We start from the raw sequence: 17,795 nt of genomic DNA, 5'->3' as shown, positions 1-17,795 counted from the left end.
CAGGTTTAGAATATTATTGCTTTTCTTACTAACTTATTATTTAAGATTTCACTACACATTGGGTCAGCATGCATAACTAACTACATTATAATTATGATCTGTAATGACAAAAATATAAAAATCTCTTTGATTTTAACCCTATAAGCAGGAAAACAAGTCACCTCATCTTAAATCAATGTTAACATAATCAAGAGCTACCCCTGGCACAACCACTTCCACAGCTTTTTACAGAACTCATGGACCTTTCCAAAGGATACTATAGCTACCTTCCTTTCTAATGGATGAATATTTCATCACAGGGACCATTTCTGAGCCACAAATAAACCCCATTAAAAATAGAAGAAACTTCAGGGTAGAAAGGCAAGGCTCATCCGCTGTGAACCAGCAGCAGGCATCGGCTCGGGGAGCCTGGATGAGCTCCCGCACATCCTGAATGAGCCCCACTAGAGGCAGAGCAAGGTCCTGAGCAAGAGCACTGTGCTGTCCATAGTACCGTGAGGACATTCCCTACGCAGCCAAATGCAAAACAATCTTTAAATTGAACATCAGGAATTTATATAGCTTTTCTAAAATTTAAGCAAATATTGACTGGTCAGCTATTATATGATGAATACGAGACACCAAAAAGCATTTTTGCAGGATACTGTAGGTGACTGCTTTGCTCTAGGCACGAACAATGAATTCATTTCCCCCTCAGCTTGAAAAATAAATTAACTATAATAATTTAAAACTTTCACTGAAATATAAGCCTTTTTCTATATAACAAGCTAAAAGCTACAGGAACCTCAAATTTTGAGTTTTACCCTGAAAACCTGAAGCTAATATAGATTTTTTTTAAAGGATTATCAGTGCAGATATATACAACTCAAATCTTCACAGTGACTAATGATCTCTCCTAGTGTTTTTAAGAATGCTGAGGCAAGGCAGCCCTAACGGTTTTTAAATCCCGTTGAACGCAGTTCGCACATCAATCCAACATAGTTAGTATTAATTCCTAATAATATATATATCAAAACCCTGCCAAGACAACTGCTGCTACATCATCAATATAATTATTAAGCGTTACCTGAAAAATACACATTAATACAAATAAAGACTAAAAGCTGTGTCACAAAAGAAAGAAAAAGAAAGAAAAGAAATGCAATGGAGTCACTAATGCTATCAAAAAAGGACAAGCAGGAATGTCATGTTACATGTAACTTGTTTCTAAAAAAAAAAATACACTAAAACGCCAGTAGACTATGATTCATTCAAAACAGCTTTAGTGTTCACGCCCAAAGATCTTGATCTGCTCAGTAATTACTTCACAAGATCTATCACAGCCATCTTTTGGAGCATATGGTTAGGCTGGTCCTCCTGTGGTAGTGGGGGCAGTCTTTCTGAAGCTTTAAGTATCTGCAAAAATAAGGGGAAATCTAAATTAAAGGACCAACTAGACATAGACTGACACTGCGTCATTTTCATCTGATCTTGAAAAACCCACCAACAGCAGTAAATGTTTTTTTACTTTTGTCTGCATTATTTTTACTTATTTATTTATTTTTTAAGGGCAACTTGATAACAGAATGAGGAACTACCTAGAGAAGTTCCTGGCATAACTTCCAAAAACAGTTGATGAAAATCTGAGGCTCTTTATAGAGTATCTGAGAATTACAACTGAATTTAAGAATTTCAATCTTTTGAGAAATATAGTAATTCTTTCTCCCGCCTTTGTTTCCATTGTGTTAAAGACAATAATAGAGGGAAAAAATCTAGTGCGGTGTCTGAAAAACAAATATAGGAAGGATTTTCAAGGAGCAACTGGATGCTATAAGTTGCAGTTAAAATATTACTTTCATAATTTTAAGTCAATTTTTAATGTAATTGACAATATAAATGGTCAGTAAAAAAAAGCATACAAATTTTTTTATTTTTCCCTTAAAGAACTAAAATACATTCCTGTCCAACTTGTTCCAAATACTTTCTTTCTCATTCCAAATTTTAGGATAGAATTTTTGACTCTCACAGCATTAAATCTGTGTTACAATTAGATGGAAAATGAGCTTGCTGTTGCACATCAAGGCCCAGCCACTTTCTAAAGCTGGGTTTCCTTCCTTCCTCTCTCCTTCTTCTCTCCTTCCTCTCTCCTTCCCTCTTTCCTTCCTTCCCTCCTCCCTTCCCTCTTCCCTTCACTTCCTCACTTCCTCCCTCCCTCCCTCCCTCCCTCCCTCCCTCCCTCCCTCCCTCCCTTCCTTTCTCCCTCCCTCCCTCCCTCCTTCCCTTCTTTTCTTTCTTCCTTTTCTCTGTCCCCCCTCCCACCATTTTTATCTCTCCTTCCATCCATTTATCTATCTACATGGTATGAGTATGTGTTTGTGTCTGTAATCAGAAATTTTTGTCTAAGCAAAATTATTTGGGGCTAATGTGAAGTAAGTAGAAATACTACATACTCTTTTATATACCAATGAAATGAGTACTTGTGTTCACCAAAAGACATGTGCAAGAATATTCACAGCAGCTTCCTTCAGAATAGCCAAAAATGATAGCCATCAATGTAGAATAAATTTTTTTAAACTATAGTGTATTTATAGTAATTAGCAATGAATAAAACCAAATTATTTTACATCACTAAGTGGATGAAATTCAAAGACAGGATGCTGAGCAATCGAAACTGGTCACATTTTATATATAAAATAACTTTACTGTGTGTGTATGAATTTACTTATGGCTCTATTTAATAATTAAATCCAAAAGTAAGCAAACCAATCTATAATGGTACAGATGAGAACAGCAGCTACTTGTAGCGGGTTACTGAGAGGGGGAAGAGAGAGATTTCTGGGGTACCAGAGCATCCTGAGTAGTGGGTGCAAGATCGCATAACCTAGTCTTAGAATGGTCAGGAAAGACAAAGTAACCATCAATTAAATACTGGGTACAAGGAAGCTTATACGTATACAAGTTCATCCCATTGTGTGCTCCATATTTGTGCACTTCTCTGTTTGTAAATTATACCTCAGTAGAACAAGTTTTAAAAATGAGTTTGACTTTAGGTTCTCTTAAAATATATTAATTCCTGTGAGAGGAATAAGCATGTCTTTAACCTATACAATCAAAAATACCTTGAGACTATGGGAAGTTGTTCAAATGATAATGATGAATACTGATTGATGAAAAAGGAAATAAACTAAAGGTTCAGTTAAAATTTTGAACAACTTAAAAATATGCTCCTAAATATTTAAAGATGACTGCACTGAGACGTGGTCCGCTGAGCTGCAAACACACATCTCCTAATCATGCCAGACATCTCCCTACTACTATTTCCTCCCGCCTTCTGTATTTCCCCTGAGGTTCCATTGTGCATCCGTTCAAGTCAGAAACACCGGGAGCATTCCTCCACTTTTACCCCTCAATCAGCCCCTCTCCCATCAAATTGTTTCCCACTCTGATTTCTACACAATCAATCCACCCTCTCCATTGCTTCTACCACAGTTCAGGCTCCCTCCATTTCTAGGCTAATGCATCTGCTGCCTTCTCTACCTCCTTTCAAATCTGGATTTGATCATGTGACTCTTCTGCTTGAAACTTTTCAGTGGCTTCCGGTCACTTTTAGACACAGCTTCAAATTTTATTTATTTTTTGTGTGTTTTTCTGAAGTGAGAAGCTGGGAGGCAGAGAGACAGACTCCCGCATGGGCCCGACCAGGATCCACCTGGCAAGCCCACTAGCGGGTGATGCTCTGCCCTTCTGGGGCATTGCTCTGTTGCAACAGGAGCTATTCTAGTGCCTGAGGTGGAGGCCATGAAGCCATCCTCAGTGCCCGGGCCAACTTTGCTCCAATGGAGCCTTGGCTGCAGGAGGGGAAGAGAGAGATAAAGAGAAAGAAGAGGGGGGAAGGGTGGAACAGTAGATGGGTGCCTCTCCTGTGTGCCCTGACCAGGAATCAAACCCGGGACATCTACACACTGGGCCGATGCTCTACCACTGAGTCAGCCAGCCAGTGCCCCAGCTTCAAATTTTAAACATCATCTATGAAACACTCCAAGAGGTGACGCCTCCCTGGCTTTCCCAGCTTTGTCTTTCTGCACCTTAGGTGGTGCACCATCTTGGTCTTTGTTCTGCAGGTAGTTCGTCCCTGCTCCCCACCTGCCAGCTCCTGTCACTTTTATCAGCACCTCAAATCTCAGCGCTAGCACTGAGAGGCCTTCCTCACCCCCTCACCCCAAAAAGCTGGGTTAGTTCTCCCTCCTTCTATGTGCTGCCTCATGACCCACTCCAAGAAGTTAATGACATCATACTTGTGGTTTTCGTCAGTTGTATGCCCACAGGACTATGAACACTACGAGGCAGGGAATATAGTGCTGATCATGTACAGCCCAGTACAGAACCAATACCACAGGAGTTGCTCAATTTATATATTTTAAATAAATGAATGATCAAATCGATAACAATAATATGCATATTAGGCACTTTTTATAAATGCTAAGGCCTCTCTGGCTGCCATCCTAAAGCTGGTCATGAGCCTCACTGATCAATGTTAGAAAGTGCTGCCTTCCAGGAGAGGTGTGAGTGACAGCTCTGGACCACACCCCCACATTAACCATCAGCACTGCTGAGAGCTCCACAGTGGGGTGAGTCACAAATGGAGCAGGTGGGATGAGCCTTCTCCATTCTCAGAGGCAGTAGCAGCGGGACCACCCAGAAACACTGATGCTCACATAGCTCCATGTGAATAACATGGTTACAATCACAAAATGTAAGATTAACTACATTTTCTGCCACTGAATGACAGAAAAGTCTTGATGAAACCAGTTAGCCAAATCATCTTAAGGTATTATCTGGCAGGAAATTTTACTCTGATTAATTTCCTAAGTGAATCCTTCACAAATCATTCAATTTATGCTACATAGGTTTATGCTGTCATATTGCTAGAAATATGCTGTATGATTTCAAGTAAAAATATAGGTTTGAGGAGAAAGGTGAAAATCCACTAAAGAAATAGGGATTCCAAAATCAATTCTTTAAAACTCTGGTATACAAAATAATTGATTTCTAACATTAGAATGATCAATTCTTAGAATTCACCTTCTATATCCTTGCCAGCAAAGCATTTATACATTTATAAATTAAACAAAAGGGAGCAAAATTTAACCTATTGGACAACTTGCTTTTCCATAATGAATCATAATTAATCTACATTTCTGAGTGCTAATAATTGATATAATAATATGTATTAAAAGAAAAATGTGACAATATATCTTTAATTTTACCAGCCCAAAACAGCTCTCAAAACTCATCAGCTCCGGTCCTGGCCAATTGGCTCAGTGGTAGAGCATCGGCCTGACGTGCAAGAGTCCCGGGTTCGATTCCCAGCCAGGGCACACAGGAGAAGCACCCATTTGCTTCTCCACCCCTCCCCCTCTCCTTCCTCTCTGTCTCTCTCTTCCCCTCCCGCAGCCGAGGCTCCATTGGAGCAAAGTTGGCCCAGGCACTGAGGGTGGCCCCATGGCCTCTGCCTCAGGCGCTAGAATGGCTCTGGTCATAACAGAGCATCGCTCCCTGGTGGGCATGCCAGGTGGATCCTGGTCGGGCACATGCGGGAGTCTGTCTGACTGCCTCCCTGTTTCCAACTTTGGAAAAATACAAAAAACAACAACAACAACAAAAAACTCATCAGCTCCTATACCTTCATTTATGTAAAATCCTCTGAAAGTGTTAACCTTGGAGCCAGAATGCAAGGATAGATCTCAGTTCTTCCACTCGGCAGCTCTCTGACCATAGGCAGAGTACCCTGCCTTGCTATGCATAAATATTCTCATCTGTAAAATGGTGATAACAACATGTCTACCGCTTGGGCTACTGGAAATATTAAATGAGTAATTCATGTAATGTGCTTAGAAGAGCACCTGGAGGATGCTTCGTAAATGTTAGTATTCATCATCGCCTCCTGTGTGGCTGGATACAATGATAAATCAGATACTTCCTGCCTCATGGAAGTATCACACCAATAAATGTATTATTATGGACTTAATAAGCATTAATAAGACTGCATAACCTAGTCTTAGAAAGATCAGGGAAGGCAAAGTAATCATCAGTTAAATTCTGACGGCCAGGAAAAAGTGAACTAACATCCAACATTTTTCAGAGATCCTCAATTCAAGGTTTCCACTGAGTAAAAGAACTTTAAAACTGAAAAGCAGCGAGGTGACAGGCCCTACAATTAGTGTGCCATAGTTTCTGTAATCACATACATAATTAAACACTACGACAAAAGCAGTCAGTCAATTGCACAAAAAGATCATGAACACAGATTTATCACTATTACTATTTTATAAGATTGAATAATAAAAAATTGTAATAAAAAATTAAGAGTGAGAAGATAACAGAAATAAGCAAAGCAAGTATAATCATTATAACCATTGCTAACTCTTGGCCTCACATTCTCTCTGGACAAGGTCAAACTACAACTGTGCAGTGGGTCAATCAAAATTTTATGCCACCAAATTCGCTTCTCTTGATCCACCTGAAAGATCAGGCTAATTAATTACTGAACAATAACAACCATATCCACCACTTACTGAGAGCTTACTATGTGTCAGGAAGTATGCATATTAATTAAATCTTACGTGCTTTGGTAGTTAAATATCTTATCTGAAAATCACCCTAGTGCATATTAATTAAATCTTACGTGCTTTGGTAGTTAAATATCTTATCTGAAAATCACCTTAGTCCAGCACACCCCAACCATTATTTTATAAATACTTATGGAACAATATCTTTAAAAGAATGGATAGTGATCAAAAGGCAAATTCAATAACCTGCTCTGCCTTCACAAGCTACAACAAGGCACCCTGCGAGCCATAACTCAATCAAGTAAACTATAAAAGTAGGACAGAAATATCAACCTTCTTTGCTCTGTGCAACTTTCCTGAACACCAAATATATATATGCCCAGTAGTCATCATGTAAAAGATCAATTTCTCCATGGATATCTATCTCATTCATATTATAACTAGAAAGCCTGGCGGTCATACGAAATGACTGCTGTTCTAGATATTATAAATTGTAATTAAAATGATTTGTGCAAAGGTGTCTGCTAATTCAAACTGAATTACCCAGGGCAGGCGGAGAGGACGTCCCTTTGCTTAGTGCCCCACGGGGTTTCCCCCTTCTACTTGCTAAATTCCTTAAAGTAGAGTGCAATGAAGGAAACCACTGGCGGTACATTTCTTAAGAGCCCCCAGCACCGCTAGCTCAATAAATAAAGGTGATTTAAATAATAAAATGTTAATTCACATGTCAAAGATCTCTTTGTACACATTTCTTGTGTAGATCTTTCTATCATTTTTAAGCTCGCCTTGCAGAGGACCATCAATTATTTTTAATTTTACGTCCGTTCTTTCACGAACTCTTGAATAGGCAACATAAAGTTGACCGTGTCCAAATGCAGGCTCAGGTAAAAAAATGCCAACATGCTTAAGTGTTTGGCCCTGGGACTTATTGATGGTCATAGCAAAGGCAAGTTTTACAGGAAATTGTCTATGTCTCAATTGAAACGGCAACCCTGTTTGAGATGGAGCCAAATCAATTCTTGGAATGACATGTATTTTACCTTTAGAGGAGCCAGTCAAAGACTTAGCTATTATGACATTATTTTTCAATTGGAGAACCTCTAGTGTTGTACCATTGCAAAGACCCCTTCTGGTGTTAAGATTTCTTAACAGCATAATAATTGCTCCAATCTTTAACCTCAATTTGTGAGGTGGCATGCCAGAAGGCGGGACTATTTGAATGCCATGGCAACTTCACCCCATTGGCTAGTAGAGTTACGCAAGCAACCAATAAGCTATCGGTGACAAACAGACACTTAAGCCGCATATAATAAAGATGCTAACAACTCAGTTCTCTTAAGCATCTCTATGTATCACAAGTTGTACACAGTATGACAACTACCAAAACCTGAAATACCCCCATCATTAAGTAAGCAAAGAGGAGCTGAAATATAATTGAAAATATTCTTTGATTACAAAGTGTATTTTTTTTCCTTGAAACTTAGCATTCAATAAAGTTTGGCAGGAACAATTATGTCTATCAAAATCAATAGTAATGCACATCACTGCTACAAAATTCACATTAAACATAATGTAAAAAATATGAGTAAAGACTGAATGAATAAATGACACAAAAGAAAAAAATGGAAATAAAACACAGAAACAAGAAGAAATTCACTTGAAAAAGAAGTATTGGAAAATCCTCCCTTAATGAAACATCTCTTCCCACTATGAGAACAGGTTTGTATGTTCATTTCTGATTGCCCTGCTGTCATAGGCACTAGTGATGCTCTCGAGGAGGCTGGGAACGGGGAGTAATGTCACCAATGTGTGTACTATTCCACTTTCATTTTAAAGCAATTCTAATTCCATGTCTCCATCAAATAGCCTGGCAGCCAAAAAAAAAAAGAGGAAAAAGTAAAATAAAAATCCAACTTCTACTACTGCTGTGTTTAATGGCAAAAATCACATAAGAACTTTTATCATTAATACTCCTCAAATTCTTGCTCAAATTCTGATGTGTGTTTTCCATTACTTTGGCTCACCTGATCAAAACACAGAAATTTTCTTTTTAAATTTAGGTATAATTAATCCTTCTCTCTCACGACTTTTACTCTTCATAGATTTATTTCATTCAGCTAGTGTGAATATCAACAGCATATTTTAAAGTAAATAAAAAAGGAAGCAGCAATACATTTTAAAAGACTTCATACCTAGTGGGACTTCCTGGTGATCCTCTGCTGGGGGCTCATGTACTTCTAAAATAAACAGAAAAGTTACAATCCGTTACATATTGCTGACCAGTGTTTGAAATATAGATTGCTGGTATTTAAATTACAGTGATTATTTTTACAGACTTTTCTGGTATTAAATTTCAGTCATTAAAAAACCACTGAGTTTGGCTCTGGCCAGTGGCTCAGTGGATAGTGTTGGCCCAGCTTGTGGATGTCCCGGGTTCAATTCCTGGTCAGGGCACACAGGAGAAACAATCACCTGCTTCTTCCCCCCTCTCTCTCTCCTTTCTCTCTCTCTTCCCCTCTCGCAGCCAATGGCTCAATTGGTTCCAGTGTAGCCCCGGGTGCTGAGGATAGCTCCTTTGGAGCACATAAGCCTCAGGCACTAAAAATAGCTCCGTTGATTCAAGCATTGGTCCAAGATGGGGTTGCCAGGTAGATCTGGGTCAGGGCACATGAAAGAGTCTGCCTCACTATCTCCCCTCCTCTACCTTAAAAAAAATTGAGCTTCTATAGCTATAAACTTTGCAAAATGATGTATATTTTTAAGTGTCTGTACAACAGCCTTTACAATCTTATCTACCTAACTGACTAAGCTCAAAACTCACTGCCAGGCAAAGGAGATATGAATTAAAACACAGGTTCACACCACAATTTTGCATCAGATTTGATAGGAAAACTGAGGAAGCATATTTAAAACATGTTTCTTCTTGAAAAAATGCTTAACTCATAACCTTAATATCAATGTGAATGAAACAAATGAAATCAAGTTGAAATAGAATATTAAAAATAAATCACTATATTTAATAAAGTTTTTTGAAAAATATTATTCAAGAAAACATATTCAAGATTAGCCAAAATGTGGCTATGAATTTTTAACATCTTATAATTGTCCCTGGCTGCTTCAACCTTTTACACCTAAAGCACGTAGATCTCACCACCCTGTTGTATAATGGTATACTGATCTAAATTCACTCTATAAAAGTACATCCTATGTTACTATCTTCATAGCGAACAGCCATGTGACAGTACCTTCATCTAGAGATAATATCAGAGAACTTTTCCTTTTGCTCCTTCAGGTCTGTAATATGCTTTGGTCAAAAGGCAGAATTTCTAATAGCATTTTCTAAAACTCAAAATTCTTATGCTGCTATTTTAATCATTTTTCTTCTGGCATTAATTTGCTTCTAATGATAAGAATGATACATGCTTAAAATAGAAGGTTTGGAAAGAGTTTACATAAAAGTAAAAAAGAAACAGAAAAGAAATCCCACGTATTCCCACTGACCACCATTCTGGAATATCACCATCAATGTTCACTAGTTTTGTGTATGTGTCTAGCTTGTTAATGGCTTGCCTATTTTATTTTTTTCTTAATCATTTGGAAACATAGTAGCACTTTATCAACTTTACCAGTATTTTTTCTCAGAATTTCTTTTGTTTATGTCATTTTTAGATATATTTGAAAATACCACATATATCATAATGTTTCACTCACTGTAATTTCCATCACTAAGAAAGCCTTGATATTACTGCAAGATAAATTTCCACCTAAGTTTATCCTGAATAAATGTCCATTTAACAAATAGCAGAAATTTATTTTGGTAATGATGTAACAAGAGGATTTTGAAAAGGAAGTAGCAAATTGATTGTATCAGCACAACTTGAAAGAGTTGCCTATTGATAACAGTGTTCTGTTTTTACCCCAGGACTTTTAAACCCACTCCCGTATGGCTTTCACTCCCTCTCATTTACTCAAATGGTTATCTGTCCTGTGCTTTCAGGGTCTTCTCTACTGGTTTTCCTCCTGCTACACGATTGTTCATGTTCTCACAAACTCACCATTCCCTACAGCTCCGCCTGGGACTGCTTGCCCTCTCTCTGCACTCACTCATCTTAAGCATTTCCGTGGCGTTAATGCCGTCCTCATGCCGACGGCTCCCAAACACTTATATCCGTCTTGGATCTCACCCACCCTGTTCAGATTGGCAGATCCAACTCCCAACTGGCACCTCCATCTGGATATCTCACATGATTTTCAAACTTAAAATATCTACTACAGAGACTTTGATTTTCTTCCTTAAACCAGTTTCCTCTACATCCTAGTTTTCTACTCAGTAAATAGCCCCAGCATTCGAGTTATTCAAACCAAACCAAACCAAACGCTGCCTTTATCCTTCTTTCCTTCACAACTATCAGAAAGTTCCATCATAGTCATTCTAAAATAGATCTCAAGTTGAAAACTCCTCCCTTCATTCCCACTGCCAGGCTCTCACACCAGACTACCTTGATTACTTCCCTGGATTGGTAACCAATAATTTCCTAGCGGGGTGGCCTCTGCTTCCATTCCAGCTCCATCCAATCAAACCTCTAACTAGAAGTAAAAGTAACTCTTCAAGACATAATGCAGACAATGGACTCTCACTGTACTTAGAATATAATCCAAATTCCTTATGAGGTCATCCAAGGCCCTGACTGATCTGTTCCCTGTCTCTTTATTGCTTAAGACAATTCTAATTCGGTTTTCTGTTACCTGTAACAGAAAGTGACCCTCCTGACACAGATGGGGAAGACCAGAGGGTCTAAGCACAAGACTGATGTAGCACAAGACAGATCTGCACTTCTGAAGAGATCATCCCCATGGCGCCGTGAAAGATGGATCTGGAGGGGAACTGTATGACTGGCTAGAAGGCTATGGCCATTGTCCAGGAAGGGGATGGGGCTGAACTGGATCACAAGGGCTACAGAGAAGAGAGTAGATCTGAGAAGTATTGATTCTCAACAGGACTTGGAATTAGCTTTAGAAACAGGGTGGGGAGGACTCAGCGATGACTCCCATTTCTCATTTGGGACTCGAGTAGACATTGATGCAACCAGCCAGGAAAAGGGAGGGCTGTGAAAGAGGAGGCTGGTGGCAGGGAAAGACAAGGAGCCCCCCACTGTCCTGCCGGTGCAGCCGGAGCACAGGTGGGGCTGAGGCACGGAGTCCAGAGCCGCCCTCCCCCCGCCTCCGGCTACCAAAGCAGTTCCCCTGACAGACTCATTGTGTCCTCAATCAGCTTCAAAATGCCTGAAAATCACGAAGGACCCGGCTTCCAACCAATCTCTGTCCGTGGCTAACCCATCCTCCTGAAATCTAAAGTAGCCCTCGTTATTGAAAACCAGCTCAGGCACCTCTAGCCTAGCACCTGCACACTCCTGCTCTCCGACCCCGGAGCACTGTGCAGAGATTCCGCAGGAAGTGCTGGGGAAATACTTGTTGAATACATGAACATATTTTTCATACGAAAAATATAACCATCTCTGTAAAATTAACTTACCTTCTAAAACTATGTTTGAGTCTTCTACAGCATTATCTAAAAAATAAAAACCCAAACATATCTTGCATTAAATCAACTCCATTAGATTCCCAGATTAATTTATATCCACTCAGAGACATAAATTTGGCTCTTTTTCTTACAGAGACTAACAAGTATTTACAGTAGTATATCAACTTTAATTCTCAGGTTATATTCAAAGAATACATTACATAGGCTGATATTACCCCTATTGACATACAACTTCCACCATAAGTAGGAAATAAATATATGGACAATATCCAATTACTTCCTTGGTGAAATGAAAATGTCTTAGATTTCAACATCTGCTCTTTAGAGAAAAAGCTTACCTGAACTTTCTATCCCGTCACTTTCCGATGGTTCATATACTATAAAATACACAGGGAAAAAAAAGAAGAAAAAAGCATCCTTTAGCACCGCATAACTCTCACTGCAACACAACACTGGCTGGACAGTTCAGGAGCAGAGACCATCTCTAATGTATCCTTGACTGGGGCTCGGTCCCTGAGAAACGGCAGGTTCCAGGGCAGGGTGGGGAGGGTCTGGTCTCACGTGCAGCAAGCCCAGATCGAAATTCCAGGTCGGTGCCTTCTTAGCCACAGGAGGCAGGCGATTGCATAGGCTTGCTTCCCGTAAGGTGGGGAGGATCCAGGTGCCTCTCCAATCACCCGTTTTGTTTATTCCCAGGTGGCACGGAATTCCCTTTTTAAATTTTCTTCGTGTCTGTGGTGGAGGCTCAGAGTTACCCGAGGCTCTACCCTGCTTGCCCCTCTGGGTCCACGTGTTCACTGGGCAGATTCTCGGCTCTGTTTAGGGAACAAATCTCAGATCTTACATTTGGGGCCAACAGTCCTGGGCCAGCCTCCTAGAATGAGGGCTCAGTTGGCAGGCCCTCCGTTCACGACCCCGCCCACAGCCCCTCACCCACTGCTCCCCGTGTTTGCGTGCGCAGGGCTCGAAGCTTCTCGGCTCTGCTGCAGGGGCCCTCGTCTCCACAGCAGTCTTCTCACACCCCGGGTCGGGTCACAGCTTTCTTAGACAACCTGATCCCTATCTTTCTGTTTTCCAAAATTCCGCAAATTGTTGTGCACATTCCGAACAAACTTTCTTATTTTCCCAGCACGATTATCAATTTATTCTTTTTGTCCACTTAATAAAGAAAAATTTTTGAGCACTTACTATCTTTGTGATATTATTGCTACTGCTGGGACAGATGGAGCAAGGGACAATTTTTAATACATCGTTTCTGTCCTTCGGTGGCATTTGTAAGAGCAAGGAGCGGTGAATGTTGGCTCACTCTGTCACCCTGAGCCATGTACTTAAATATGCTCAAGTCTCTACCACCTTTAAAGGAAGCCCTTCCTGAGCCTGCTTCTGGGGCCTCCTCTCTCTCCTCTCTTTCAGTCTCATTTCTTCAGAGGGTCATTTGCATTTCCTGTCTCATCTTCTCCACCTCCTCTTCCCAACCTGCTCCACTCTGCCTTCCCGCCCCAACCACATCCGGAAAAGCCTCCTAAGACCACCAATGAGCACTACATTTTTACTCTTTTTTTTTATGAGAGTTTAGCTGACATACAATATTATGTAAGTTTCACGTGTACAACAGAGTGATTCTACATTTATACACCTTACACAGTGACCACCAGGATAAACCTAGTAACCGTGCCTCACTACAAAGTTATTACTACACTACCGACTACACCCTCTTTGACATTACATCCTCCAGACGTACCTGTTTCTAACTGCAGGCCTGTACCTCTTATTCCCGTCACCTCCTGTACCCACTCCCCACCCCACCCGTGTGTCTATGGGTCTGTTTCTGCAGAGCGGAGCCCCCCACTTTCCCCCCTAACCACGTCAGGCCTGCGAGCAGCCCCTTCCTTTTCAAAGACCACTGCACTGGGGCTTCGGCGTGACCACATCCTGCCTTTACCCCTCTGTTTCTCCTCTCAGTCCTCTTGATCATGTCATCCTTCTCTTACTAGGCACAAAATGGTGGCTTGCCTCAAAGTCTAGCCACAGAACCACCTGCCTTCCCACCCTTCCCTGTCTCCCCAGTGACCTCAGACTTTGGCTTCAATTACTCATGATTCCCAAACTCACACCATGAACTGGACTTCTCTTCTGAGATCCGGACATCGTCTATCAGCTTATTAGATATCAGCCCTCAGATGTCTCAGCATGAATTTTCAACATGTGCAGGCTGGATTCCAGCTCTGCAGTCTTTCCTGTCTTGGGGGGAAAAGCACCCCTGTCCATGCACAGCCTGAGGCAGAACAGTGCACGTGGTTCTAGACGCCCCGCGCTCTCTGCCAGCCGTACCCACACATTGAGCCCTGTCCATGTTACCTTCTGGTATTTCTCAGCTGTGCCCACTTCCCTGCACTTTCACTGCCACCTCCCTGGCGTAAACTACTTTCACCTCTGTCCAACCCTTTCTACTGAAAACAGTCTCGCCAAGGTCCCTGTGAGGCCTCCGTAAAGCTAGCTCGAACGCATGTTTTCAGTGCTCACCTTGCGTGGGTCTCAGCAGCATGGGACCTTGTTGAACATCTCTTTCTAGAAACTCGTCTCCTTTGACTTTTCATTTGGCAGAGATGTGGCTCAGGGTAAGATCAGATTTGGGCAACTGCAATAATGTCAGTGGTCTGTCCACAGCTGCTCTTATCTCTTCAGTCTATTTACTGCATGTTAGACTGACCAATCTTTACAGAATAGCGATCTGAACTTGCAGTGCCTCAAATAGTGCCCTAGGGTGAAGATGATTATCTCGGACCCACCTCCAGGCATGCTCTGGACCAGGACTATCTCAAAATCTCAGCCCACATCTCTCTTTTTATCCTCAGCTCCAGACATGGCTTTCCACCTCAGAGGCTTCCTCTGATGTACCAGCCACCTTTCCCCATTCCTCATCCATTGCTCTTATCTGCAGTTCAATGCCAGGGAAGCCTTCCCTGGTCCACAAACTCGCTGGGTCTCTCCACTCTGTACTCCTGTTACACAGTGCACTCTTTCTCGCCAGCCCTCAGCAAACTGTAACTAACCACTAAACTGAAATTTTGTGTGTAATTTCTAACCCCCTGTGAAAATGTAAGGTCCATCGGAATAGGAACAATATGTGTGTTCCTCACTAGCACTGCTCCGTTGCCCTACGTTTGGGACCGAGGGACTTAACACATATGTGGTGTACACGTCAACAGGTCGATTAGGTGGTAGGACTGTACTGTCATTTCTCAGGTATACCCAGTGGAGGCTTGATGTTATCTGGAATATTTTTTTCTTTATATCTATATATCTATATTTATCTATTTATCTACATATTTATCTATATATCTATAGACATAGATATATAGATATACTGTTTTGTAAATTTTATCTATTTTAGAGAGGAGAGAGAGAGGCAGAAGTGGGGGAGGAGCAGGAAGCATCAACTCCCACATGTGCCTTGACGAGGAAAGCCCAGGGATTTGAACCTGGAATATTTCTTTATGTGAAAAACTGGTTCCCTCCACAGCTTTAGTAAGTAAGCTATGAGTTTTGCAGGTTCTAGTGTTTGGGGAATTTAATTCAGAATACATTCTGTTTTCCCACTAAAAATGGTTTTTGTTTTCACCTGACTTATAGTCTCACCTATACATAGTCACTGGGTTTCCCTGGTTTGGTTCCTGAACTCCAGAAGGGTATCTTTATAACACATAGTGAGTAGTCCTATAGAGTTCTATGAAAAAGCTAGGATCTACAGTAAGGTAATCCAAAGTATCTCACCAAATCTTGACCACTTAGGTCATATTTATTATTCTTTGTTAATATTTTAAATTATTTTTACTATGATATTTGCCTATGAAAATACGTTTAATTTTACAGTATCTTTTTTAGCATGGTATCTAATTTTACACTTCTTTCAAGTTTAATTTTAAAAATCTTGAGTCTCAGTCTGCATATTACATTGCCAATATGTTCTTCCCACTATGTTTAGAGGAACACTAAAATCTAAAATGCCTAGTAGAAATTAGTAAAGGATCTCAAATCCTACCTCTACATACAACTTTTAATTTTTAAATCCTTATTTTCTCCTTCAAATTCAAAATTAAAAAGAAAATTTAATCAGAGTTGCCAAGTTATTTCAGTTACCATAAAAAAAAAAAAAATTAGTCCCTAAGGATAGAATCCAGGATTTTTCCAGTGGCCTCTATCATTCATATCTTAGTAGAAACAACCACTGTGGATGGCGACCTTGATAAGGTCTCAAATCTTTAATACATACACTTAAGTTTACCAGGTCTACATGCAGCCATTCTTAATTTTCTCCATTAGAGATTTACCAACTATCATGAGACTTCAAATTTCTTGAAGTAGGGACTCTGTATTATTCATATAGGAATGTCACGCCCTAAAACCACTGAGCACGTAGAAAGTCCTCCATATTTGACTCAAGCACAATACATTTCTCCATCCTTCTTGCTTCACACACAGATATACCTGACTGATTTCTTTCCTTCTATCATCATCTTTGAAGATATTGTAGTAGAAGGATGCACCACCACCTCTATTATTTCTTAGTCATTTGAAGTTATGCAAATTCTTCATGATACCTACAACCTTATTTTTCTCACCTGGGAAACAGCAAAAATATAATCTGTTTCATGGAGTTTAATAAAACAGCATATGAAGTGCTTGGGCAATAAAAGGAGCTACAAATCTCAGTCTGATGCTGCTCATGCCACAAACTTGCCAGAAATAGTGTCTCCGTGCTGCCATTAAGCCTGCAATGACACTCTGCACTTTTTCCCCAGGCGAGCAGATAAATCTTCTTTATTTAAGAGTGAGATTAATTTGTAGATGCAGCTAGAGTAGTTGAACTCTGACTCAAGTAGCTTTCCAAGCAAAGGACATATTTTAGTCAAGGGGCAGCAATGACTATAAAGTAATAAGTTTTCCTGAATAAATTTTAACTGCTTCCTAAGGCTACTTGCAAAAAGTTGAAGAAATTATTTAGGCAATGGCAAACCACTGAAATAGGTAAACAATGTTCCCAAGCAAATTCTTTGAAAACTACCATTCACTTAAATGTTTTAAGCTATGGTTTAATAGCTTAAAACATTATTTCTGTATACTTTATAGTCAAATGTGAGTGGTTTTTAAAATAAGTAGGTGGTTTAAGCTTAAGAAGCATTTCATACTTTGCTGATCATAGTCTTGATATGTTACATCATCTGCAGGAAAAAAAAGCAAAATATGTTTTGAGTCATTCTGTGTAATCGCTTAGCTAAAAAACAAAACTTAACCTGAAATACAGAATTTTATTTCTTTAAATATTAATGTCTTCACAGTCAATAAAAACTGCCTCTGCCCAAAAATAAGTTTAAGGACAGATAAATTATTTTCATATAACTTCTTCAAACTGGCATAAAGTAAGACATACACAAGTAGAGTTAGGAATTAATACCCTGTCTTCTGTGCGGAAAGTAATAAATGAGGTAAAATATGAAAGCGTGATATTTTTAATAATAATTTTTTTTAGCTCTGTATAGTTGGCTCAGTGGTAGAGTGTTGGCCCAGTGTGTGGATGTCCCGGGTTTGATACCCGGTCCTGGCACACAGGAGAGGCAATCATCTGCTTCTTTATCCTTCTCCTTCCCTCTTCTCTCTCTCTCTCTTCTCCTCTGCAATCATGACTTGATTGGTTTGAGCATATC

The 17,795-nt window shown here is 40.1% G+C and overlaps 1 protein-coding gene across 3 annotated transcripts in view; it reads right to left on the bottom strand.

Moving 5' to 3' along the window:
- ASPH (aspartate beta-hydroxylase) overlaps positions 1-17,795 on the bottom strand; it is a 239,825-nt gene that overhangs the window by 133,586 nt on the left and 88,444 nt on the right. For all 3 annotated transcript variants that reach the window (XM_066378983.1, XM_066378984.1, XM_066378985.1), the window contains 4 exons: positions 17,280-17,312; positions 12,429-12,467; positions 12,082-12,117; positions 8,741-8,785 (listed from right to left, as the gene is read on the bottom strand). In XM_066378983.1, coding sequence (XP_066235080.1) covers positions 8,741-8,785; positions 12,082-12,117; positions 12,429-12,467; positions 17,280-17,312 — 153 coding nt within the window. The remainder of the gene's footprint in view (positions 1-8,740; positions 8,786-12,081; positions 12,118-12,428; positions 12,468-17,279; positions 17,313-17,795) is intronic.

Source organism: Saccopteryx leptura, chromosome 3, assembly GCF_036850995.1.
Source record: "Saccopteryx leptura isolate mSacLep1 chromosome 3, mSacLep1_pri_phased_curated, whole genome shotgun sequence".
NCBI classification, from domain to species: Eukaryota; Metazoa; Chordata; class Mammalia; order Chiroptera; family Emballonuridae; genus Saccopteryx; species Saccopteryx leptura.
The sequence above is the reverse complement of the archived record's forward strand: the minus strand, read 5'-3'. Positions and strand labels throughout refer to the sequence as shown.